Source organism: Kluyveromyces marxianus, chromosome 3 (assembly GCF_001417885.1).
Source record: "Kluyveromyces marxianus DMKU3-1042 DNA, complete genome, chromosome 3".
NCBI classification, from domain to species: domain Eukaryota; kingdom Fungi; phylum Ascomycota; class Saccharomycetes; order Saccharomycetales; family Saccharomycetaceae; genus Kluyveromyces; species Kluyveromyces marxianus.
In genome coordinates, this window is record NC_036027.1 from 960,413 (window position 1) to 985,143 (window position 24,731).

The window sequence follows — 24,731 nt, forward strand, 5'->3', positions numbered from 1 at the left end:
TATCATAGGAACGAAATAAATATGGGTAAATCTTTGGCTGAACAGATTGCAGAAATCGCTAATAAACCTCAGGTCGAAGACTTTGATATTGAAAATGAGGATGCTGTATTCCAACACGGCGGGTCCAACTCAGGTTCGGACGTTGATTCCGATGAGGAAAAGGATGAATTGAAAAAGCAGCACTATGTTCCGGTGGGTAAATCGAAACTTAGGGAGGCTGCTGATCAAGGGTTAGCCTTGAAGGATAAAAAGTATATTGGTAGTAAAGGATCTAGGGCCTCGGTTTTCAATGATGAGGATCTGAAAATGCCTGTGCATGAAGGCGATTCCGAGTCTGAGCTCGAAGAATCTGATTCTGGGGTAGATCTTGACGCACACTCTGAATCTGAATCTGAATCTGAATCTACTTCTGAAGCCGATTCAGACTCTGAAGAGCTTAGCGATGCTGAAGACGAAGAAGAAGATGAAGAAACTGCTACAAAGAAAAAAAGATTAGCAATGTTAGTCCAGAAACAGACAAAGTCAGTGTCTCGTAGTTTGGCAGAATCTGTTCAAAAGGACGCTTCAAAGGGTTATGCTATCATTCGTCAAAACAAGTTTTTCGATAAAGTTTTGGATTCGAGAATTAAATTACAGAAAGCACTCAGCGCATCAAACCAACTACCAGCTTCGGAGGAATCCTGGGAAAAACTCTTGGATGAAAAGAATACAAAACTATTGAATAGCACATTTAAAATCCTGGAAAAAGTCATGACTCAATGTATTGCAGTGAGACACAAATTCCAAGAAGGTGACCATATAGATCAAAGTGAAACACCATCAAGTTTTGACACAACTAGAAAGAGATCATTTAAGGAACTTCATGAAGAGAAAATAAAATTGGATGCAGACTTGAAAGTGTACCGTTCTGCAGTGCTTAACAAATGGTCTGCCAAAGTTAATGCATCCTCGGGCAAGTCTCTCCTCCAATCCTCTAAGTTCAAGAGTATCAATCAATCAGCTGAAGTTCAAGTAGAAAACCAATTGGCTGATATGCCTAGACTTTTAAAAAGAACAAAACTTAACAGAAGTAACGTAAAACCATTGTTATTTGAAGAGGACATCAAGAAAGGCAATTTGAAGGAGCTAAAAGAAGACGCAAACAAGGATGAAGATGATGACGAAGATGAAAATCCAGATATCCCAAAGAATTATGATCCAAGAAGAAAGGATAACAATGGATTGGACTTCACAGAAAATCCTTATATATACGATGACGAAGATTTCTATAGGGTGTTATTGAATGATCTTGTGGAAAAGAAAATTGCCAATTCCCAACAGCAAGGTAATGGTATCACTTTAGCTATTACATCCCGTTCGGAAAACAAGCTGAGAAAAAACATCGATACAAAGGCTTCAAAGGGTCGTAAGCTAAACTACAGCATCCAGGAACCAATAGCGAACTACGAAGCTCCAATCGGATCAGGATATAAATGGTCTGATGAACAGATTGATGAATTCTTTGCTGGTTTATTGGGCCAAAGAATCAACTTTAACGAGGATGAACAATCTGAAACTGAAACAACAGAACACAACGAAGAATCAGAAGCCATCAAGAATGATGACATCAAAATCTTTGGGTAGATTGGTACAAATTAATATTACATTGATTGATAATAGTGTTTCCTCTCCAGATCAGAAAATAATAGACAGTATATATTAATATACAAGTAGGAATTATTAAATGTACAATCAGGCATAATCGGCAATCATATTACCACTCATATTGCTTACCATACTCTCTAAATCTATCTCATTATCTTCTTTCTCTCTTCTAATGCATTCTTCTACTATTTCATCCCAATCAGAAGACCAAATACAATACCCCAAAGCGAACGCTAACAACAAAATTCCGACACCACAACCATACCATAAGCCTGGTAAACCCAATTGAAGTCTTCCAAATGTTAGCCAAGCACTTAATGGTAAAGCAATGATATAATATGCAACGATATTTAATATGCTACCAATACGTTGGCGACCTTGTCCGCGAAGCATTGCTGCACTGAAGGTCGTAAAAGCGTCATACAATTGATTGAAAGCCAATATTGGCATCACGTTTTTACAAAGACCAATGACCTCTTTGTCGTTAGTAAACATATGAGCTAGCCTTGTGTTACCGATTAAAATTATGCTACAATTTAGTAACCCAATAAATAATGCAATAACGTAAGATGTCTTAATGCTGAGCCTAGCATTATCTACTGATGCAGTTCCAATATAATTGGCTACTCTTGTAGAAACAACGCAGCCCATAGCAAAAGGAATCTGGTATACTAGAGATCCAACGTTGGAGATAACTGACTGAGCTGCGATAGATTGGATACCAAGATAAGTTGACATGATCGTCAATACCTCAAACGAAAGATATTCTGCCTCAATCATTAAAAGTCCTGGGAACGCTAAATTGAACATAGGCATCCAAGAGGAAAATAAGCGTTTAAAGTGAAACCTTGATGTGAAAATAGGATACCAACATTTCAGAGTATCTGGCTTCCAGAACTTGGCATATACGAAAAGCATCAACGACATTACCCATTGGGAGATAGCAATCCCAAGAGGTGCACCGGCGAACCCAAAACACTTAGTGAATGAGTATACCAGGACGAAGTTGATCGGGAACGTCAATAAAAGAGCATACGTACCTGCTTGGAAATGTCCTTGAGCTTGTAAAAACCTCTTACCTGTTTCGAAGAGAATAAGTCCAGGAATCCCAAAGGATAACACCCTCAAAAAGAGTTGAATATCTGCTAGAATATCACCTTCTGCAATGATGTATCCTAACCACGAGGCACTACACCACCATGATGCTACAACTGGTATGATACCAGTAGCAATCATAGCCGCACAGCGGAATGCATATAGACCAACCTTGGAGTATTTTTTGGCACCATATGCTTGTGAACAAAATGTATCTAGTGATGTTGCCATACCTTCAACAAATGCTAGACCTGTAATGTTATACGTCATTACCGCAAGTGATGCAGCTGCTAGCGCATCACTTGCAGTGCAAACGTGCCCAACAACGAAGAGCGAAACAATAGTAAGAGAGTATTCCAGCAAAAAGGTTAAAGTAATCAAAACCGAATTGTTCAATACATACCTCATCTCAGTGCTAAAGGACGTAGGTATGGTTAAATCATCCATGAAATCTTCTTCTAATATGTTATCGGGATCTACATCAGGGCTCATAAGCCTAAACCGATTAATAACCGCATCACCAGATGAAGCTGACTCACCATCACTTTGGTAACCACCAGAGTTTTCAAAAGTATCATACCTAGGCTTATTTCGCGAACCTATTAGACTGCTACTCTCAGAATCCATCTCTTTTTACACTATTTCTTCAACGAAGGCTCGACTCTGCAGCCAACTAACAGCTCTTAGACTTCCAACCACCAGGAAAAATGCTTAGGACTAAAAGCTATTCACCTTGACTGCACTTTATACTCGACGAGAATCACTAGAGCCACACTTATATCGCTACCAATAATTTGTTCTTGGTACATGACTGTATTGATGTTCTATATTGGACACTGATAAGATAGTAAAAAAACCGCTTAAAAGTTGTTGTATCATCGCTTATGAACCATATTAAGAGAAAGAAAGGCAAAAAGGCAAGAAATTAGGCGACATATTTGATATATGACATTTCTACTACGGCCCGTAAGTGGGCATTCAGGTGCTAATGCTAACAATGTCATGAAGATAGAGCCTAGTCCGTGTTTTGTCGTGAAGTCAAAGATTCTACAACCTAACAAGACATCTTTAAAGAAAGATGCTAAAATATTCATTAACATCTGCCACAATGAAGAGATACCGTTGCCCGAGATTGATTTTAACCCAAGTATAGTTTATCCTCTAATAGTCAATAACCAATGGGAAGTACCTATTGTAACATCTTCAATTCGAGAAGATTCAGATAAGAAGGGCAATTTGTGTTATGTGGTTGACTGTTGTATCAATACCAAGTGTGTTTCATGGATACAACAAGACTTGCAGTTGAGAGAAATAGTTATAGAATGGTGTCTCGAGAGCTGTGAATTGCGTGAACAGATCGAAATATCCAGAGATCACATATCTTTCCCAAAATTGAAGAAGAAAGGTGAGACTATCCCGCCACTTGAGATATTGAAAGATGATTTGAAGGAGGACTATAGGGAAACCATCGATGAAATGGTTAAGAGGGAATCAAAAGATCCTATTAGTATTATTGAGATGAAGAGGGATCTTATTGCAGAAGAAGAGGAGGGTATAGAATCCGATACAGGATTACCCCCACTCATTCCAGTTGACAAAGTAACACAACACAAACCACTGATAGAAGAAATAGAAGATCTTTCTCTTCATGAGGTCAAGAAACCAAAAATTATCTCTCAAAGCGAACAGCTAAAATATGAAGTTACAATGGGGAAGACTAATGGTAGTTCAGAATTCTTCTTGAGAGTTGAAGTGACTTCTAAAATTGATTCTAGTCTCGATTATGAAGTCAAGTATGATCCAAAAACGAATACCTTACTGATCAAAAATACAAACACAAAGGTGTATTCAGAAAAGAAGCTTGAGATTCCTCTTCCGAATGTTTTTAGCGATGCTCCTAAATTGAAGTGCTTTTTCGTGAAACCAGAGCGTAAACTAGTACTATTTTTATAATTCTAGCGCAAATATATGTATTTATATAGCAGGCGGAAAGAAACATAAGAACTCATATCTATAATAATTACTGTTTTTAATGCTTTTCAATGATCGTCAATATTAATCACCTTCTGCCGTGGGACAATGTGGAGGAAATGCCAAGTTTTCTCTATGTGCAACATATTCACTGTCAGCATAGCCGAGAACATCTTCAATTTCAGAGCTTTGAAGACCTTTAATCTTCGAGAGCTCTACACTTGTGTAGTTGCAACGAGCTCTACCTACAGTTTGCAATGGAACTGATCTATCTAGTTCACCTTTTGCGTCTCTTGCCCCTAATTTCAAATCTATACATTCATGTTCATGGAAACTGCCTTCCACATCAATAACACCAGCTGGTAATAGACCAGCCTTGTTCTTTCTTGTCAAAGCCTTGTATGCTCCGGCATCAATTATAACAGCACCTTGACTAACAAGACCGTGGAGCATCCAGAATTCCCTATTTTTTAAATGGTGTTGGTTGTCATTTGCAATAAATCTAGTATGCATTGGTACATCATTCTCTTGTAAACTTTTTAGCTCCGACAATTGAAGTTTAGAGAGATCATCTGTAAGGTCAAGAACAATCTCATCTCTTTTTTGCATGTATAAAACAATTTTGGAGATATTTTCTGGCGAATCACTCTTCATAATAATAGTATGAACACCTGCATTGGTTGCTAACTCAGCAGCAATAAGCTTTGTTTTCATACCTCCAGTACCAACATCAGAACCTGAGCCACCATCAGTATTTACGCCTGGCAAGCCCTGTGATAAATCTGGCACGACTAAAATAGGCGATGCATCCGGATTTGATCTTGGGTCATCCGTGTATAAACAGTCGACGTCTGTCAACAAAAACAAGTAATCTGCACCAATTATTGCTGCTGTGATTGCAGACAAGGTATCATTATCACCAAACTTGATTTCACTTACCGATAAAGTGTCATTTTCGTTAACAATAGGAACAACACCCATAGCTAACAACTCACTAATGGTGTTTTGAGCGTTTTTGTACTGAGTCCAATCAACAATATCATTTCTTGTTATAAGAATTTGTGCAATTCTCTGGTCAAACTGGGAAAATAATGAATCCCATCTACCGATCAATCTACCTTGACCAACAGCTGCTATAGCTTGCACCTTGGATAGCTTTTTAGGTCTTGATTCCAGATTCAATGTCTTCAGACCAACGGCAATACCACCACTCGACACAATAATGACTTTATGTCCCCTACGGCGCAGATTTACTACAGTCTCTACTATCAGAGACATGATAGAAAGCTTGGGTTCCTTAGTCTTCTCATCAACGAGCGAAGATGAACCCAATTTAATCACTATAACGTAACTTTTACCCATTTTATTCCGTTTACTGCTCTTGAAATTGGATTATACTTATAGAGAAGTGTCAAACCCGTTATGGAATACTAGAAACCCTGGGAAAACAATTAGGATAGGTTAGTACAATATAACGCCGTTGTACTTTGTATTTTTAAAGATCGACGTTATGACTGAACCTCATCACATATGATGAGTGTACTCAGGTGTATAAGTTTTTCAGTGAAATTTGAGCTTTTCAAGAAGTGAATGTAAAAGTAAAGAATAAGAATTCATTTTCATAGCGAACAAGACAACAAAACAATAGAGAGAGTTAGTTTTCGAATCCTTAGGATTGTAGAATCTCTCGGAACTTTAGAGGCCGACTGTTGATTGGTTTTTCAAGATGAATGTATTTGACGAGATTGTGCAGCCCACAGTGGTAAACAAGAGTTTGCACGGTCACTTTACATCTGCAGAAAGGGAAGAGTATATCGTCGCGAGGACAAATGTGCTTTCCATATTCAGATTATCTCGAGCACATAAGCTAGTACTCGCGTATGAATGGAAATTGTCTGGAAAGATATTAGATATGCAGTTGATACCTCAATTGGGATCATCTTTAAAAATGCTTGCCATTTTGTCTTCAAATTCGAAATTGTCATTGGTAAAGTTTGATCAAACTGTTGAGAGTCTCGAAACTGTGAGCTTACACTACTACAATGAGAAGTTCGCAAACCTGAGTCTTTCAAAATTGAATGTAGAAAGCATAATGGCGGTTGATCCTTCCTTTAGATGCATTTTAGTGTTTAATAACGATGTTTTGGCAATATTACCATTACATGTCAACAAAGAAGATCTGGATATGGAAGAGGAGGAAAATGCAGCAATTACAGAACCCAAAGTAAAAAGGCCCAAGATAGACCAAGGTGTAACATCGGATAGTATTATCATGCCTGTTTCCAATCTTCATAAGACTCTAAAGCATATTTATGATATAAAATGGCTAGATAACTTCAGTAAGCCAACATTGGGTATATTGTATCAACCTATACTTGCATGGTGTGGTAATGAGAAAATTATGGGAAACACAATGAGGTTTATGATTATTAGTGTGGATATAGAAGACGAAAAAACTACTGTGATTTCTCAGATAAGGGACTTACCTAATGATTTACATACTCTGGTACCATTGACAAAGGGCTACGTTTTAATTGGTGTTAATGAACTATTATACATTAGCACATCAGGTGCGCTGCAATCATGTATACGCCTAAACACTTTTGCAACATCTAATATAAACTCCAGAATCGTAGATAAGTCGGAAATGAAAGTCTTCTTACCTCCAACATCAATATATTTGCATAAAAATTTGAAGAAACATCATGATCTACTTATTGTCATGGATGAGAACTGCAAAATGTACAACATAATCTCAGAATCCGAGGGAAATCTCTTGACAAAGTTTGACTGTATGGAGATAGCCATTGCGAATGAAATATTCAAAAACTGTAAATTACCACTAACAATATGTGGCGATTTAGATTTGGAAAGTGGACGTGTGCTTATTGGCTTCAAATCAGGAAATGCGATGTTTTTGCAACTAAAAAATCTAAAAACAGCGTTTGCTGGGAAGAAGCAGCATGTCGAAACTATAGATGATGAAGATGATGAATACAGCGCATTATACGGAGAATCTCAAAACAGCTCCCACACAAGAATAGTAGAAACGCAGGAACCATTTGACATTTCTCTTCTAGATTCATTACTTAATATAGGGCCACTAACTTCATTCACAGTTGGTAAAGTATCTTCAGTAGAGCCAACGATCCAGAGACTCTCAAATCCTAACAAAAACGAGTTTTCCATTGTTGCAACATCTGGCGTCGGTAATGGGTCCCATTTAACAGCAGTTCATTCTACGGTTCAACCTAAGGTGGAACAAGCTTTGAAATTCACAAGTGCTACAAGAATATGGAATATCAAAATTAAAGGAAAAGATAAATACCTTGTCACAACTGACGCAGATAGGGAAAAAAGTGATGTGTATCAAATTGACAGAAATTTTGAACCTTTCCGAGCTCATGATTTTAGAAAAAATAGCAAAACTATCGATATGGAAACGATGTATGATGATAAGAGGATTCTTCAAGTAACATCAACAGGTCTTTACTTATTTGACACTGATTTTAAAAGATTAGCTAGACTAACCATTGACGTTGAAATCGTGCATGCGTGTATTATTGACCCATATATTCTTTTCACTGATGCTAGAGGTAATATTAAGATATATCAATTGGATTCCAAGAATAGAAAGAAGTTTATCAAGTTCAAACTTCCCGAGGTTTTAAACGAAATCATCATCACATCAGGTTCTATATTTAAGAGTAATATTTGCAACAGATTTTTACATGGTTTGGAAAACTCTTCCCAGGAACAGCTACTTTTCACGTTTGTGACAGGTGATAACCAAGTTATCTTCTTCACCGAAAAACACAATGATAGAATATTTCAATTCAATGGCGTAGATCAATTAAAGGATATGCTATTCGTAAGCACATATCAAATACCAGATGAGATAAATCCCGATCCATCTATCAAACAAATTATGCTGAATAGACTAGGGCATCGCAAAAGGGAGGAATTCTTAACAATTCTAACTTTTGGGGGTGAAATATATCAGTACAAGAAATCGTCAAAACATAGCGGAAAACTTTTCAAATGTAAGACAGATGCTTTCATTACAGGTGCTCCAAATAATGCATATCCTCAAGGAGTAAATAAAATTGAAAGGGTGGCACATCACTTTTCTAATTACAATGGGTACTCAGTTATATTCATTACTGGGCAAGTTCCGTATATTATAATAAAAGAGGACAACTCTCCTTGTAGAATATTCCGTATGACAAATATACCGATTGTGACAATGGTTAGATGGGGAAAAAGCTCTGTTATGTGTGTTGACAATTTAAAAAATGCGAGAGTAATGACATTGGATTTGAATTGCTATTATGGTAACTCTAGGGTTCTCCGGAAGATTGTTGTCGAAGATGTTGTCGAAGAATTTGAGACACTTGGAAATATTGCATATCATGAACGTACTGGAATGTACGTTGTGTCGTATACAAAATTCATAGAATACAAGGCATTAAGTGAAGATGGTGAACCCCTCATTGGTTATAACCCCGAACAACCTAATAGCAGAGGGTTCCAATCTGGAATTTTGCTAATCAATCCATTAACATGGAACATTATTGATCGGGTTGACTTGCCCGAAAACTCATTGGTAAATGATATCAAAACTATGTTAATCCAATTGAATTCAAAGACTAGAAGAAAGAGAGAATTTGTGGTAATTGGTAGCTCTTTCGCTAAAGACGAAGATCAACCAAGTACTGGATCGCTATTAGTTTTAGATATAACCGAAGTTGTTGCAGAACCAGGAAAGCCTGATACAAACTATAAATTTAATGAAATATTTCAAGAAGACATTCGTGGATCAGTGAACACTGTTTGTGAGATCAGTGGTCGTTTCATGATTGGACAAAGTTCAAAAGCTATCATAAGAGATATGCAGGAAGATAACTCTGCCGTACCAGTAGCATTTCTTGATATGCCGGTATTCATAAGCGATGCAAAAAGTTTCTCAAACTTAATGATCATTGGTGATTCTATGCAAGGATTCACATTTGTTGGATTTGACGCTGAACCTTATAGGATGATTGTTTTGGGTAAGAGTACATCAAATTTCCAAGTTATGAACGTAGAGTTTCTGGTAAACAATGGTAATGTCAATTTCATTGTCACTGATAGACAAAATAATTTACATGTTTTACGATATGCCCCAGATGAACCGAACTCTCTTTCAGGTCAGAGGTTGGTTCATTGTAATACTTTTAACCTATTCTCGACCAATAATTTCATGAAATTAATTCGTAAGCATAATGAATTTAACGCTAAACTGTTGAACTACATTGCCGTTGGATGCCAATCCGATGGCTCAATGTTTAGATTGATACCACTAAATGAGTCTAGCTATAGAAGGTTTTACCTAGTAGAACAGCATATACTTGAGCATGAAGTTCCATTAGCAGGATTCAATCCGAAGATGGAACGTCTTGATAATGAGTATTATCATAAAGGTCATGCGTTAAGACCAACTTTAGACTCACAAGTGCTCAAAAAATACACCCAAATTCCAATCGACAAGAGAATGAATATCGAAACTAGGGTAGGCAGACATGCCAGTACAGAATTATGGCATGATTTATTGGATATAGAGTATTCATTAAGATCTTTGACTACTCCTCAACATGAGTAACATGATTTACTCATTTCTATAGACACATAAAATAGTACGATTAATTAATAAGTTCAAGTTACAAAATTCAGGCATTATTTTTTGTAAATGATACTATAAACGTGATTTAATCTGGTCGATTTTTCGCTCTTTGAGAATCAATCTTATTCTGTTAATATTTCTCAATTCGAAGAAGAAGTGCAATATGTAAAAAAAACCATCTTAACAATAAGAATAACATACTCTATAGTAAATAAAGGAAAAAAACGACAAGAAGGTGAAGAGAACAGGCTTTTCTGAATAAGTCCATAGAGCTTTTCGAATGCCAGCGAAGAAACGGAAGTCTGCAAAAAAGACTGTATCATTTTCTGATGATCAAAACTTAACAAACGTGAATGCACACCATCACCGAAAAGGTCATGTTGACGATGATTCACCATTGGTTTATGTTAGGAGATCATGGACCTTAATCCCATTTCATCTATTGGCCATGTTATATTGGTTCCTCAAATATTCCACATTCGATGTGGTTAAATTGCTGTATATTATGATTCCATCCCAGGTCTTGTACTTGATATTTCGTTTCAACAAAAACACAATCTATGGGAAGAAAAGACTAAGAATTAATTGGCTTCTCGTATGCGTGACTTTGGTGGCATGCTTGCTTCTAACAATCCCATGCTTGGTAATAATAATTCTCTTTGGTGCTCCTTTTGTGGAACTATTAAAAGAGTCTTGGTTACTTGCTTTACACTGTTGTTTTTTGGCATATCCAGCACTGTACGATGTCTTCAATTGTAATTTCAAAGTTGGATACTTCAAGAAATATTTCATTTCAATAGTAATTGGGTGTTGGATTAGTTGTTGCGTCATTCCTTTGGATTGGGATAGAGATTGGCAGGCATGGCCAATTCCGTTGATTGTGGGTGCCTATATAGGTGCTTTTATAGGATTCTCAATTGGCGGTTACATATAATTGAATAGAGTATTATATATGCATACGGTACAATCTTTGTATGAATATTTGAAAATATGAACAGTTTACGTTAAGTTTTGGTCATTTCTCGAGAGCTTTTATTATTGATTCATCAGTAAATAGAGGATTCTCGTTATATCTGGAATTTTGATGTTGTATAATCACAAGGCCGGGTCCTCGAATATCTGCCATAAGTTTATCTTTTTGGAAGTATTTGTTGATGAGAAGTCTGAGATATTCGTATTTGGATTTAATATTTTCCTCCATCCATGTTTGAAGAGCATTGGGTGTCTTAATCCACGACATTTTCTTGAATTGAAATTGTTGCTTTATTTTGGTTGGTATAACAGATACCGTTGAGCTATACCCAAGAATAGATGTTGCAGGCACTAGGATTTGATCTGAATCTTTTAATTGAATATGCCAACTTGGTGATTGTCCATTTATGGCAAAGAGACCCCTTCCTTTAATCTGATTTCCTTTCACTGATATATCTCCAGCATAACAAACAATGGTATTTAATGGGTCTGTAATAGTCCACCCTTTTTCGTAGTCATCAACTTCTATAACAGAAACATTATTGAGCCTTGAGGATGCCGTGCATATAACATTGACCGGTTCGTCCCCTGTGGATAATGTAATGAATCCATTAAGCTGTTGTTGTTTTTTCACGGCCAACAAGTCCGTTAATTTGACGTTCTTTAATTCATTAGAAGCATCAATGACTGTGATATTATTGAGTCTACCAACCACTGAACTGAAACTTGGAAGTCTTAGCAGAAGCGAATCATGAAGAGGCTGGATATCCGGAAATTCAACAAAGGGACCTGAACCGGTGCCTAGTTTTTTCACAGACAGATCTGTTATCGATGAGCGAATCCCCGCATTAGTTGAAAACCTTTTAAAAGATTGCAGCATGACCTTTCTTTCAATAAGGCTGGTATTTCACGGCACTATATACCTAAGAGCAGAACACGAATGGATCAGTAAATAAACTACGCAATTTGTGTTTTCTTCTTCAATTGAAGTCTGAAGGTTGAAGTATTCTTTTTTCTTTTAAGAACTCAAAACTCTTTAAAATCACAACCAATAATGTCCCGGTATTGAAAGTTAGACACAGTAGAAACAAAACTGTTATTGTGAATAGCAGGTGTCCTATATCCGCATATCTAGCCGGTAGTAGTTAAGATTACTGATAGAAATGTATATTGACATATACACGCACATATGTATGCTCATACACGTAGGTACATAAATATGAAGGTATATATACTGGCATAAAGGTCTATTAAAGGGTCATAGAACACAAATAGTTATCTACAACTCGTCATTCAACTCCTTAGGAGGAACAGTTTCAACCTCACCACTGGCAGAAATCTTAACAGGAACTTTTGGTCTATCAGAACGGTCTCTTGGAACGTTTTCAATATAGTGAACAATATCCATGCCTTCTAAAACTTCACCAAAGACAACATGTCTTCCATCCAACCATGGGGTAGCAACAGTGGTAATAAAGAATTGAGATCCATTAGTGTTTCTACCTCTGTTAGCCATGGACAAACGACCAGGCTTGTCATGCTTGACTTCGAAGGATTCATCATCGAAGGTTTCACCATAGATCGACTTACCACCAGTACCGTTACCGTTAGTGAAATCACCACCCTGGATCATGAAACTTGGAATAACACGGTGGAATGTAGATTTCACGTAACCCATCTTTGGGTCCTCACTGATACTTAATTCATAGAAGTTTTCCACAGTTTTTGGTGCAACTTCACCATATAAACCGATCACAATTCTTCCAACAAACTCATCACCATGTTCAATGTCGAAATACACCTTATGTGTAACAGCTGGATCTGCGAACACAATTGCAGCCAAAAAACTTAAGACGGAGAAAATATGTAGCAATAACTTCATTTCAGTAGGATTGCGTTGATATCGTGCTGCTAGTAGTAAAGCATTTAGGTTTAATAGCAACCAAATACAAGCTATTTCATGGATCTGAGGAACAGTTTAAACATTTTTAAAGGTAGAAAGAAGCCACCAATTTCAGATTCCTTTATATAAAACCGTAAATAATTATCATGTGACCACAGTCAATTATTGCTTAGAACTGAAGGCTGATTGTATAGAGATACTTTACAACAGTAATGTTATATATACACTGGGTTTGCTTTGATGCTGGTTGTCATGAGTTTATCCATAACTTCCATGTTAATCGTGTCTTGGCGGCGTTCAGGATCAATTGACGTAGCTGCAGCTGTGGCACCTGATGTTCCAGTGTTAGCCATCCCTGTGTCTGGCACAGAAACAGTGTTAGCAATAGTATGACCTGTAGTAGCACCTGTGGTAGTGTTGTTCGCTACGGAAGTAGGTATAGTGTCCGATGAACGCATAAAGGAGGCACCCTGTGCCGGATGAAACTCAACTAATTTGTTGAGCTGAGAAAGAGCATGCGAAAGATGGTAATTTGTACTGAGCATCCTATTTTGTACTATTTTGTACACTGTTGGGGATTGATAAACTGCGGATCCTATCACATAGTAATCTCCAAGAGTAGTAGTCTCGTTAGGCCCATTTCTGCGCTGTTTTCTAATAATCCACAAGTCTGGCTCTCGTACAAGAACAAGGATATATTCAATACCTTTCATCTTCATGAGTTCTCGCTCAAGCATCGCGTGTACAGGGTAGCGTTCCCAAATGGCAGTGCGGTCCGAAGGTGGAGCGGTCACAGTTCCACAGACAGAACTCCCATTAGAATCAGCACCAGGACTAGCACCTGAGGATCCAATTTGCCCATTTCCTCCTGCTTGTCCACCAAGAGGTATGTTACCACCAACAGGACCCTGTTGAGAAAACTGCTGCTGCATTTTCACAACCTGGTTATTAGATGTCTTTTCGAAAAATGGTGAACCACTGAAATACTCCAAAACATTATCTGTACGCAACCCAAAGGTCTGAATCCATTCAGGACTCTTCCACTGTAGTTCATCTAATGGAGGAAGTGACATTTCTCTGGGCTATTGTATGAAGGTTTTCCGATTATCCTTCTACTTTCTTCGTGCCAGCTTTGTTGTTGTTTTATTCATAAAGGTTCTACTAATCTTGGCCTGCATGCTTTTAGATTAAACCTTTGTTGAAGAAAAAAAAAAGATGAGAAAAGTCAAAGCTTGATCATAAAGAATAACATTATGTACTGGATAGAGCAAAGAGAAAACGTTGCTTTGACATCACACAACTGCGGAGGGATATTTTTCAGTACATAAACTCCAACCTCGATATTTGCTAGTGATTTTCGAACAGAAAGAAGAATGTTTTCTCGCAGACTATTAAGTACAAGCGTGTTTTTGCAAGCTTCCAAAACTTCTTTGAGAAAGACGGTGAAGCCTACCGAAGATATTCCAGATGTATCAGCATTTTTGAGTAAGATTGGAAGAAAATGTGATGAGTTTGCGGAAACATATGAAAACAAGTGGGAAAACCTTTTTGCCTGGGATGGGAAAGTTTTGAAGGAAAAGGGCATTCCAGTACAACAGAGAAGATACATACTAAGCCAAGTTGAAAAGCTAAGAAAGGGTGAAGCTATTAAGGAGATAAAGAAGGGAAAGAAGTCATTCTTTGGTGGTGAAAGAAAGAGAAAGGAAACTATCGCAAAGTGGAGAGCAGAGCAAAGAAATGCTGCAGCCTAGTTATGTGTTCGAGGCATCAATTCCTTGTAAATAATATTAGATGTAAATAAGTGGATACATAAGTGTTGAAATAGTATGCTTCAACATTCTTGAAGTGCGTTCTTATGTGTAATAGTTGTTAAGGGTAGAATTAACAGCTAAAAACGCTTCTAACTTTTCTTTCAAATCTTGCGCTTCTCTATACATATCCTCATTACTTCTTGGATGACGTTCAACATCAGGTTTTGCCAATTCATTATTCAATGATAGTGCACTTCCCTCAATGTAAGCGGTACGTCTTTGATTCCAGTTAGATAATTGCTGCTCAAAGGTCCAGTTAGCTAGCTCTTCATATATTTTGTCTCCGATATTATTTAGCTTGTATCGTGGAATAATGTGTGTGTGTAGATGAGGAACCGTTTGCCCAGCTTCAGGTCCATCTTGGATTGCAATATTAATGGAATCAGCCTTAAACTCATGCGAAATGAATCGGTTTATTACCTGAACAGTTGCAAAAAAATCTTTATTCTCTTCAGGAGTTAGATCAGAAACTGAGATGCACTCACGTCGCAAGGGGACAACTAGGACGTGTCCTGGAACTAATGGTTTCAAGTTGACTAGGGCATAAGTGTGCTTTGTTTTCTTATATTAACATTGACCCTCATTTATTGATGTTAGTACTCTGTCAGAAAGTTGATAATAGCACAATAGACATACATAGAAAACTTGTTTGGTGACGTTGAACGAGCTAAAGAATACCGTTCCAGTAGTCATTGTTAATCAAAGTTTTGTGAAATGCTTTGAAGTGATTTGTTCTGATGTCTTAGTCTCCACCAATGTATTTTCACTGCCAGAATTTTGTCTGCTTAAAAACGCTTGATATGTCCATATGTTCCTAAAAATATATGTATGGAAGAAATCAAGAAGATCTGCAGTTCAAGAAAGAAAGACGAATGAAGGAGAGTTCTACTCAATACGTTATATATATACTACCACTATTCTTATCCTCAAAACATGACACCAAATCACTTACATCATCATTATGAGAGTCCCATCCCAAGCGGGATGATATTCGCACAGTTTTAAGACAGGGAAGTCTGCCTTCGTATATAGCAATTGTGAGATCATCAGGATGGATTTTGAAAGTTTGACCCAGGTGACCACTACACTCAAGAATTAATGTTTTTAGTGGTCTTGGGTATGGTAACTGCGTGAAAAAATGTTCACTAAAGACCCATTTTGTGCAGTAATCTATCATTAATTGTAAAACTTTTAAGTTAGAACAGTACCGGAATACGTAGTCCAATGAATTATCTTTTAGTGCTGGCATTGGATAATGGAAATATAACTGCGTTAAGTTATCACCTATCTTTGCCAATACTGTATATATCGAGTGTTCGTTGATTTGTGGGCAGAATGAGAACTCTAATATCTTTATAGTGTTCGGGAAAACAGTTTCTTGAACAAATTCGTTACTAATTCCCCCACTAAGCTTCAAATATTGTAAGTTTGGCGGCCACTCAAATTCTTGATATCCCTCACATTCAATAGAGCTCCTAGGGAATGAAAGATGCGTTAATTCATGGAAATTCTTTATAGCAAGGAATAATTCTTTCAAATTGACCGTCTCAGAAACAAGCCCTAGGTCAAGGTATTTTAAATGGTGACAGGATTTTAGACTGATCAAAGGTGCTATTCCAAAACTAGTTTGTGGCGCTGTAAATGAGACCAAATTTTTAGAGCAGCGTCGAAGAATCTTTGAAACGTAGCTATTTTTACCACTTTGTATAATTGGTGATAAATCCAAATGTAATACGTGCTCACATGTTTTCCTCTTCCTGTCTCCTAAAACGGTATCAACAAACCTTGAAAAATTGCGACTAGTCAATACTGGCGTATGATACAATCTAGGAATGCACATAAGATACCAAGCTCTACAAACTAACAGAACATTAGTTTTAATATCTTGGACTTCCATCATTGAAATAATAATGCTGAACACTTCCAACGGGAGTTTCATACCACTATATTCTTTAGGGTCTATCGTAATAGTTTGGAGCGTAAACTGTTGTAGTGTATGTTTGTTACAAAGTTGGTTTTCTTCCAAAGTCAACTGCTTGAACTTCTCGTCAACGCATGTATCATTATTTATTTGTCCATCGCCAAAACCTTGTGTATGAGTAAAACCTACCCCACCAACATACTTCCGATATGGTGGTTTGGTTTTCTTAGGCCTTCTCTTATTAGCCATATCCTTGCTATTTATATTCAAGAGGGCAGGTAGTGCTGGCCTTTTATGCAGCTTTAAATTATGCGAAACATTTTCCTTTGTGATGAGTTAGTTCTTATTAATGTATAAGTTTAAGGAATTTTTTATTATTTTAAGACATGTGAAGGAAGAGTTTTAGGAGGAGGACAAGATCCTGTAATTTACCTTACCTGTTTTGGATATGGCTACTAACAATATATAATATATTCACTAAATAAATTCAATTTAAACATTTGCCCACATTCCAGCTTTTTCTTTGATGTACTCGTAAAATAACTATTTATATTAGCATTATTATCAATATTATATATAAACTTTCAGTACAATTTTATTGTATTCATAACTTTACCATAAACAATATAATGTAGACATACATATATGCATCCGGAAATTGAGTCCGTACATATAAGTTAGAAAGTGTACCTATCATGGAGTATGAAGAGATACTCTTTGGCTTACAACCTTTGATAAATGCTCCAGATGCATCTAGTATATCTATTGAAGATGTGTTTTTACAAAGCTATCTTACCGTACTAGATCAACTTGCTGTACATCTTCGAGCCCCATCAAATAGAAATTTGATCCGGGAAACTGGACTTTTGACACAGCTTTTGAGAGTCCTATACTCGCTTTTAGACCATGCTTTTCATCAATCTCATTCCACTCAGCAATATCTTCAGTTGTCCTCAGAGTTCATACGATGTGTGGCAAATGCTTTGATTGACAACGATAAGAACCGTGAATTATTTTGGGATGGGGATTATAACAAAAAGAATGAATTTATAGACTACTATGCTGGTAGGATATTTGGGCTTACCGACGATACTGAAAATACCATTTCATTACAATCTAGAACAGTCGTTTTAATTTCCAACTTGACTATGGATGACAAAATGCAGTATAAAAGAATTGCTCCTAAAATTCAACCGTCATTAATGAAGCTAATGATATCAATGAGGAGCATTTTTTTGGAAGAGGAATATAATATGCTTGTTGGAATTTCTTTTGACCTTTTGTCTGAAACTATTGAGCAATATACGGACTTTTTGCCATTGAATTTTCTTGTTGGTCTCTCTCATATGATGTTTAATGTTTGCCAAAATATAATTAATGAAGATAATACAGATAAACCTGAAAATAATGATGATGAGGTGACAGAAGAAGAGTTATTTTTACCGAACTTGGCTCAGAATATAGCACATTGTATTTTCATTGGCACTTGCTCAGAAAAATACAACTTTTCAGACGAAAAAGCTACCTCTTCCATTCAGCATAATCTTCTCAAATCATTGAATACACTTAATCAGAAGAATTTTGAGAATCAATTGATCACAAATAGAGAGATTCTTTCTTCTATTGGAAATATATCAAGCAACCTATCATATACTAACGAGAAAGATATCCTAACTGCTATTGATATTGTGAAAAGTCAAAACGAGGACGAAAAATCACCATATGCTATTGCATCTGCACTTATAATTTTGTCAAACTATATATCGAATCCTGAAAAGGCAGATGAAATCAGGGGACTACTAGATTGCACTCTTATCATTAACTCTTCAAATGTTTTTAAGGATCCTATCCAGTTCCAAGGTTTCCTTACGTTACTCAGGAAATTACTCAAGACTGATATTATAATGTTCACACCAAAACCCGAGCTAGAAAGATTAGCTGGAATTCTTGTTCTTTGTTATGATCAGTCGAAATACTATCAAGGTTTGAAACCTTTATTGGAAAAACTACTCGAAAAGCTACTTGCAATCAGCACTTCAAAAACAATTTCTGACATGATCAAATCCTCAAGAAGATTTTATGAAGTAATCTCTGATGGAGGCATCATAGCTTCATGTCAGACTATAGACAAACTCTCCAAAGTACAAAAATCGATAGAACCACTACAATTAGATGAAACATTTTCGAAGATTTTGAATTATTATAAAGAAGCAAAAGCAGAAGATATGTTGAAAGATCCCTTATCTCTTTTCCATATTTTGAGATCAGTGGGTATCTATCTTACAGAACTGAATATTCAAAAACAAGACGTGATATTTGAAAACTTCTCAGATCAAATTATGAAATTACTTGAAGTATCTCTTTCCGTTAAGTCATCTGAGGATTCGGCTTCTAAAGCAGTGTGGAATAATGCAAGATACCTTGCTGGAATTGTGATTGCTTCCAAGTCAAATACTATCCAGGATACATTAAAGGACCTTGCAAGAAGATATTTCTAATTTTCAGATGATTTTACCCGCTAATGTTTGTAGATTTCATGTTAGTCTTTTTTTTTTTTCTTATTTTTGGGTTACCCTTTATAAAATTCATATATAATCAAAAATCTATATCTTTACCCTAAATCCAACAAATTGTAGAACTACTTCTGGTATATTTGGCGGCGTTCTTACATTGACCATGTTACATGGTCAAAGAGCTTTGGCATTGAAACGAGACGTTTTGTGAAGTTGTGGTTTCATGAGCCACTGGTATTTTGACCCCAATGAAACCGCGTAAAAATGAGTGCAAACTCCTTGGTCCTGTTTCCATCGCCATTCAGTTACTAATGGGGGTAATTGTAGTGTCGTCACTACTGTTAAAAAGACAATCTGAGCGTCCAAGGAGGACTTGGAGAGTATGGTGTTTCGATGTTGGGAAACAAATTCTAGGTGCAGTGAGTATACATTTTATGAATTTGCTTCTAAGTGTGCTCAAAGGCGGGGGGCTCTACGAGATTTTATTAGGTAAAGATAACGATGGCTCCTATACAGGAGACGAATGTGACTGGTATTTTTTGAATCTTCTAGTGGACACTACAGTGGGGATCCCAATTTTGTGGTGTTGTCTCACGTTTTATGAAAGCATTCTAAAGAGAATGGGAGTGAAGAACATCGAGAGTGGTAACTACTTCTCGGAATTAGACATACCGACCCCCAATAGGAGACGAGAACCCTCGTTAGCTGCATTCACAAAGCAACTGGCCGTCTTTATTGCAGGATTGATATCGATGAAGTGTTGTCTCTTTTTGATACTTTTGTATTTTGAAAATGTGGCAGAATGGTTTGCAAATTGGGTCCTTGGATGGTCTGACCCCTGGCCAAACCTACAAGTATTCTTAGTTATGTTTGTCTTCCCATTGCTTTTGAATTGCTTTCAGTGCTTTTGTGTGGATAGTATCATAAAACTGCCTTCAAATAGAATCAACATTCGGAATGCTGATAACTTTGATCAAGAACCACTTATAATAGGCAATCGCCCCCCATTCTTTTCTGTTTCAGATTCAAATAAGATTTACGGCTCAACTGCCTAATTTTGATACACCATTATTACGTTTTATTTACTCTTTTTAATACTCCCCTAATCTTACTGTGCCTACAGCATATGTGTCAAAACTGTTTGGGTAACTGGTATGCTTTTCCTCTTCAAGATTCTGATTCGATGTACAAGAAAACATGCAAAAAATATCGTTATTATAAGGAAACAAGTAATAATAGAAGCCCAATGAAGGGTAATGCACCATTCCAGCGCAAAAAAACCTAAAACAATGCATAACAATGCAAGCCAATACAAAAATCGATACAACTCAGCCGTTCCGATCTTCTTCTTTCCGATGAAACACGCAGTATTCTCGCGTGAAGTTTACATATTGAAATTGTCTACGGTTTATTCTGTGTTGATTTTCAGATGGTTTGTTGGAAAAGAAGAAAATCGAAAAAGTTTTTAGAATTTCGCGTTGTTGTAAGAGGACGCGAAAAACGGGAAGGCTGGTATGCGATGCCATACAACATTGAGACCACGAAAAATAGGCAAACTCGATGACCTTTATAGGGATGTGAACGGTGAAGAATTTGGAGGAGGAGAATGTAACGAATCCGTCCTAATAGGCAGTGGCAGTGGCGTAGTGCCACCGTTCCCTCCGTGCGTTGTATTTTTTTCCAGGTTTTTCATTGGTTTTATGAGAGGTGTGCCATGTGTATATATAGAGAGTGTGCGAATAGAAACCTTTTGTGCTCGAAGTTAGAGTCAGTTCAATACTTTTTGACATCTTGTTGAATACTGTTCTAACATTTCATTGGTTATTTCTGTTCCTTTCAGCAAACATTCCAACTTTTTACGTTCCTTTATCACTACCTGGTAGCTAATATACAGCGCACAATTACTTTCCTTTGAGCTTATTGAATACTTCTTATAAGTCTCGTCCATTCATTTGATAATTTAACTACTACCAGTCGCAACAACGAAAAGATAACCTTACAAAATGAGATTCAACAGAATTGCCCCATTCATGCTAGCTCCTTTAGCTTCTGCACAATACTTCAATGTGTCTTCTACGACCACCTTGCAACCACAAACACCAGCTGCTCCAATCACCACTATTTCGACCATCACAAGTGAGATTGTCAAGACAGTTTACTTAACCTTGTCCAATGGTGAAGTGAGCTCTCAAGTTTCGACCGCTACTCCTGGTGAAGTGACTACCGTGGTTACCACCCCAACATCCAGCGATGATGCCACTCTAACAGTGAGCGACGACACCACATCTACCACCACTGTCACAATTTACCACACTATCAGCGAAGATGATGCTTCTTCTTCCACGACATCAGAAGCTGCAGGGTCTGCTACCATCGCCGGCGACAAGTTGAACCAAGTGTACGCTGACGACGCCACCTCTACATTGACTACAACAATGTTACAAACCATCACTCTTTCAAACAGTGCTGGTGAAGCAACTGCTACCACTGTTAGCGCTGTGGGTAGAGAGCTACTATTGGGTAACTTTAGCTGTGTTCCAGAAACTGTCACTGTTACTGAATACCAAGCTACTAAGTACATTACCGTCGAAGCCACTTCGTCCCCTGCTATTCGCGCAACATCTGCTTACTACGGAAACAGCACTGTAAGCAGCTTGGTTTAATCCAGTTCTTACATATTTACGTACCGGCTTCTTTTCCTTCACCTACAACGATTATTGATCTGAATTTTTTTGATTTTAATATTATGATACATTGCAGTTATAACAGTCGAAAACGAAGATTATGGCTATATTATAGCCGGTAACGACAACGGTATCGGTAGCGATAAGTCCTTAAACCTCTTCTTCGACCACCTGTTTCCCCCATTGACTATGTTTGTAGTTCTAATACATAGACACGTTCGGGTAACCTCTTTATAAGTTACTTTAAATTGATTAAAAAGATAAAACTTTTTTTTTTTTTTCTGTAAATAAATTCTTTCTAATCACTTTTTTATAACAGGGAGCCGCTGAGCATTCCTCCACATCTACTTATATGTTCGAGAGAGACTGATGGCTGAAAATAACATGAAGTTTGCATGCCATTGATAAAGTTAGAAGATAATGTTACGAAGATTTTGAAGTCCCACGAGTACGTTGTTTCGCTTAATACCGTAATAAAGGAGCTTATTCAAAATAGCGTTGATGCCGATGCAACTAATATTGTGGTGAAAGTAGAAACGGATAAATGCAATATCAGGGTCCAAGATAATGGCCAGGGTTTGGAGCCAAATTGCTTGAATATTTTAGGGTCTCGAAATGTGACTTCAAAAATCAGATCATTGCAGGAATTACCAAGAATCAGTACGTATGGTTTCCGTGGAGAAGCTTTGTATATGATACTTCAATGCAGCAGAATGAATATAGTGACTAAACCAATAGGATATAGTGGAGTATGGAAAACAGAATTTACTGGTACCGTTAGGCTTTGCACTGACACGGAAAGGGATGCATTTGCCAGTTCACAAAATGGGACTATTGTCAACGTGAGAGACTTGTTTTACAACTTACCAGTTCGCAGGGAAATGCACAAGAGAAGAGCGTTATCGGACATATTAAATGAATTAAGAACAGATGCTTTATCGATCCTTATAAAGAATCCTAAGGTATTCTTGAAAGTTTATGTGAATGGAGACCTGAAAATCTCCTCTTGGCGTACGCATCAATCTCTAGATGCTCCTCAGAGAATAGTTGGAAGTTTACGCGATGTTTTTGGTGATATTATTCCAGAAGAACAATTAAAGTACGTATCAGCTTCTTTCAAATCTTATTCAGTCAAGGGTATTATATCAACACATCCAATAATGTCTAAAGATTATCAATATATTTTCATAAATGGGAGAAAATATGAGGATTCTAAATTCTTTTCCTTAATAAATAGACAATTTCAGGCAACAAAATACGTTGAGAAGAACTGGGAGTCATTTTCGGTGAAATCTGTTGGAACTCCGTACAACTCTTATCCTTTGTTCCTAATTAGTTGTGACGGTCCGCTAGATATTTCCGATCTCATTCAGGATCCTGGGAAGACTATATTTCAATCTCAAACTCTAAACATACTCAGTCCTCTAATTTTAAATGTAGTTCTATCATTCTTGCGTCACCTTGGGTATGATATTTCTAAGGAGTTTCCGCAACCAGTGGAAAAATATTTTATCGATAAACCTGAATTTTACAATGGAGTTAATAAGCCTTTTACATTGCCGACAATAACGAAATCATCCTACAACACATCCAAAATATCTAAATCTAAGCATAAAAAAAAGCTGTTGGATGTATTAAAATCACCCCCTAAAGATAACTCAATTATTCTCAAACTTCAGGATAAAATAAATGTGTGCACAAAGTTTAATGTACATGGAAACGATCTTAAACACGACTCCGAATTTGATATTAGAACTTTAAGCTTAACTGGAACAGAATCTATATATTTGAAGGATCACGCGGTTCAAGACTTTAAATTATTAAAGTCAGATATTAACAAATTTGAAGTTATTAAACAGATAGACTGCAAATTCATTTTAGTCAAATCACAGAGTAGACTATTGATTATTGATCAACATGCTTGCCATGAGAGAATCATGGTGGAAAGTATACTCAAAGATACAATAAACATGTTTCATAACAGAACTATCAGCTGTTCCGATACTGATATGAATATAAAAGTTTCTGTTGAAGAGTTTGACTGGTTTAATGAGTTTCTTAGTGAGTTTGAGGCATGGGGAATATTTTTGAGATTAAATGAAGGGAATGATGAGGAGTCCCTTATTACAATCCTAAAAATTCCGTCTTTCTTACATGATAAGGTTAGAAATGATCATTCATTTCTAAAAAGCGTTCTCCTTCAGCACGTCTATGATTTAAAAAATGATAAACGGAGAAGAGTGGCGAAGTCATTTTATACAAAAGGGTTCTCTTCCAAGTGGTGGATGATTATCCCTAACATGCCAAGAGTATACCTAGAAATTATAAATTCAAAAGCCTGTAGATCAGCCATAATGTTCGGTACGTCACTTTCAAAAGAGGAGTGTAAAATCATGATTTCAGAATTATCATGTTGTCACTTTCCATTTCAATGTGCACATGGACGACCTTCTGTGGTACCTATAGTAGAAATAAACGATAATATGTTTAACTCTATGCACAAAGATTATGAAATCTTATAAAATGGTAAGACTTAAATAAATATGTCAAATTGA

General features: G+C 36.8%; 15 protein-coding genes across 15 annotated transcripts; 9 read left to right on the forward strand and 6 right to left on the reverse strand.

The window, feature by feature from the left end:
- Window positions 1-21: 21 nt before the first annotated feature.
- On the forward strand, window positions 22-1,623 carry BFR2 (rRNA-processing protein BFR2; the record flags this gene model as incomplete). The annotated part of the gene is made up of 1 exon (XM_022818948.1): window positions 22-1,623. One exon carries the CDS (start codon window positions 22-24, stop codon window positions 1,621-1,623), a length of 1,602 nt encoding a protein of 533 aa, XP_022675563.1.
- Window positions 1,624-1,731: 108 nt separating this feature from the next.
- On the reverse strand, window positions 1,732-3,366 carry ERC1 (Erc1p; the record flags this gene model as incomplete). The annotated part of the gene is made up of 1 exon (XM_022818949.1): window positions 1,732-3,366. One exon carries the CDS (start codon window positions 3,364-3,366, stop codon window positions 1,732-1,734), a length of 1,635 nt encoding a protein of 544 aa, XP_022675564.1.
- A 318-nt stretch (window positions 3,367-3,684) lies between these two features.
- PIH1 (Pih1p) lies at window positions 3,685-4,692 on the forward strand (the record flags this gene model as incomplete). The annotated part of the gene is made up of 1 exon (XM_022818950.1): window positions 3,685-4,692. One exon carries the CDS (start codon window positions 3,685-3,687, stop codon window positions 4,690-4,692), a length of 1,008 nt encoding a protein of 335 aa, XP_022675565.1.
- A 102-nt stretch (window positions 4,693-4,794) lies between these two features.
- On the reverse strand, window positions 4,795-6,072 carry PRO1 (glutamate 5-kinase; the record flags this gene model as incomplete). Its single annotated transcript, XM_022818951.1, has 1 exon — window positions 4,795-6,072. The coding sequence occupies one exon, from the start codon at window positions 6,070-6,072 to the stop codon at window positions 4,795-4,797; it is 1,278 nt and encodes a 425-aa protein (XP_022675566.1).
- Window positions 6,073-6,436: 364 nt separating this feature from the next.
- CFT1 (cleavage/polyadenylation factor CFT1) lies at window positions 6,437-10,351 on the forward strand (the record flags this gene model as incomplete). The annotated part of the gene is made up of 1 exon (XM_022818953.1): window positions 6,437-10,351. The coding sequence occupies one exon, from the start codon at window positions 6,437-6,439 to the stop codon at window positions 10,349-10,351; it is 3,915 nt and encodes a 1,304-aa protein (XP_022675567.1).
- Window positions 10,352-10,652: 301 nt separating this feature from the next.
- GPI11 (mannose-ethanolamine phosphotransferase GPI11) lies at window positions 10,653-11,306 on the forward strand (the record flags this gene model as incomplete). Its single annotated transcript, XM_022818954.1, has 1 exon — window positions 10,653-11,306. One exon carries the CDS (start codon window positions 10,653-10,655, stop codon window positions 11,304-11,306), a length of 654 nt encoding a protein of 217 aa, XP_022675568.1.
- An 81-nt stretch (window positions 11,307-11,387) lies between these two features.
- KLMA_30438 (uncharacterized protein) lies at window positions 11,388-12,224 on the reverse strand (the record flags this gene model as incomplete). Its single annotated transcript, XM_022818955.1, has 1 exon — window positions 11,388-12,224. One exon carries the CDS (start codon window positions 12,222-12,224, stop codon window positions 11,388-11,390), a length of 837 nt encoding a protein of 278 aa, XP_022675569.1.
- A 399-nt stretch (window positions 12,225-12,623) lies between these two features.
- On the reverse strand, window positions 12,624-13,226 carry CPR5 (peptidylprolyl isomerase family protein CPR5; the record flags this gene model as incomplete). The annotated part of the gene is made up of 1 exon (XM_022818956.1): window positions 12,624-13,226. One exon carries the CDS (start codon window positions 13,224-13,226, stop codon window positions 12,624-12,626), a length of 603 nt encoding a protein of 200 aa, XP_022675570.1.
- A 236-nt stretch (window positions 13,227-13,462) lies between these two features.
- On the reverse strand, window positions 13,463-14,320 carry MED6 (mediator complex subunit MED6; the record flags this gene model as incomplete). The annotated part of the gene is made up of 1 exon (XM_022818957.1): window positions 13,463-14,320. One exon carries the CDS (start codon window positions 14,318-14,320, stop codon window positions 13,463-13,465), a length of 858 nt encoding a protein of 285 aa, XP_022675571.1.
- Window positions 14,321-14,620: 300 nt separating this feature from the next.
- Window positions 14,621-14,998, forward strand: FYV4 (mitochondrial 37S ribosomal protein mS41; the record flags this gene model as incomplete). Its single annotated transcript, XM_022818958.1, has 1 exon — window positions 14,621-14,998. One exon carries the CDS (start codon window positions 14,621-14,623, stop codon window positions 14,996-14,998), a length of 378 nt encoding a protein of 125 aa, XP_022675572.1.
- Window positions 14,999-15,947: 949 nt separating this feature from the next.
- PFU1 (Pfu1p) lies at window positions 15,948-17,228 on the reverse strand (the record flags this gene model as incomplete). Its single annotated transcript, XM_022818959.1, has 1 exon — window positions 15,948-17,228. The coding sequence occupies one exon, from the start codon at window positions 17,226-17,228 to the stop codon at window positions 15,948-15,950; it is 1,281 nt and encodes a 426-aa protein (XP_022675573.1).
- Window positions 17,229-17,674: 446 nt separating this feature from the next.
- On the forward strand, window positions 17,675-19,477 carry BEM4 (Bem4p; the record flags this gene model as incomplete). The annotated part of the gene is made up of 1 exon (XM_022818960.1): window positions 17,675-19,477. The coding sequence occupies one exon, from the start codon at window positions 17,675-17,677 to the stop codon at window positions 19,475-19,477; it is 1,803 nt and encodes a 600-aa protein (XP_022675574.1).
- A 263-nt stretch (window positions 19,478-19,740) lies between these two features.
- On the forward strand, window positions 19,741-20,547 carry KLMA_30444 (uncharacterized protein; the record flags this gene model as incomplete). The annotated part of the gene is made up of 1 exon (XM_022818961.1): window positions 19,741-20,547. One exon carries the CDS (start codon window positions 19,741-19,743, stop codon window positions 20,545-20,547), a length of 807 nt encoding a protein of 268 aa, XP_022675575.1.
- A 948-nt stretch (window positions 20,548-21,495) lies between these two features.
- SVS1 (Svs1p) lies at window positions 21,496-22,155 on the forward strand (the record flags this gene model as incomplete). Its single annotated transcript, XM_022818962.1, has 1 exon — window positions 21,496-22,155. One exon carries the CDS (start codon window positions 21,496-21,498, stop codon window positions 22,153-22,155), a length of 660 nt encoding a protein of 219 aa, XP_022675576.1.
- Window positions 22,156-22,571: 416 nt separating this feature from the next.
- MLH3 (mismatch repair protein MLH3) lies at window positions 22,572-24,698 on the forward strand (the record flags this gene model as incomplete). Its single annotated transcript, XM_022818964.1, has 1 exon — window positions 22,572-24,698. One exon carries the CDS (start codon window positions 22,572-22,574, stop codon window positions 24,696-24,698), a length of 2,127 nt encoding a protein of 708 aa, XP_022675577.1.
- Between the last annotated feature and the right edge of the window lie 33 nt (window positions 24,699-24,731).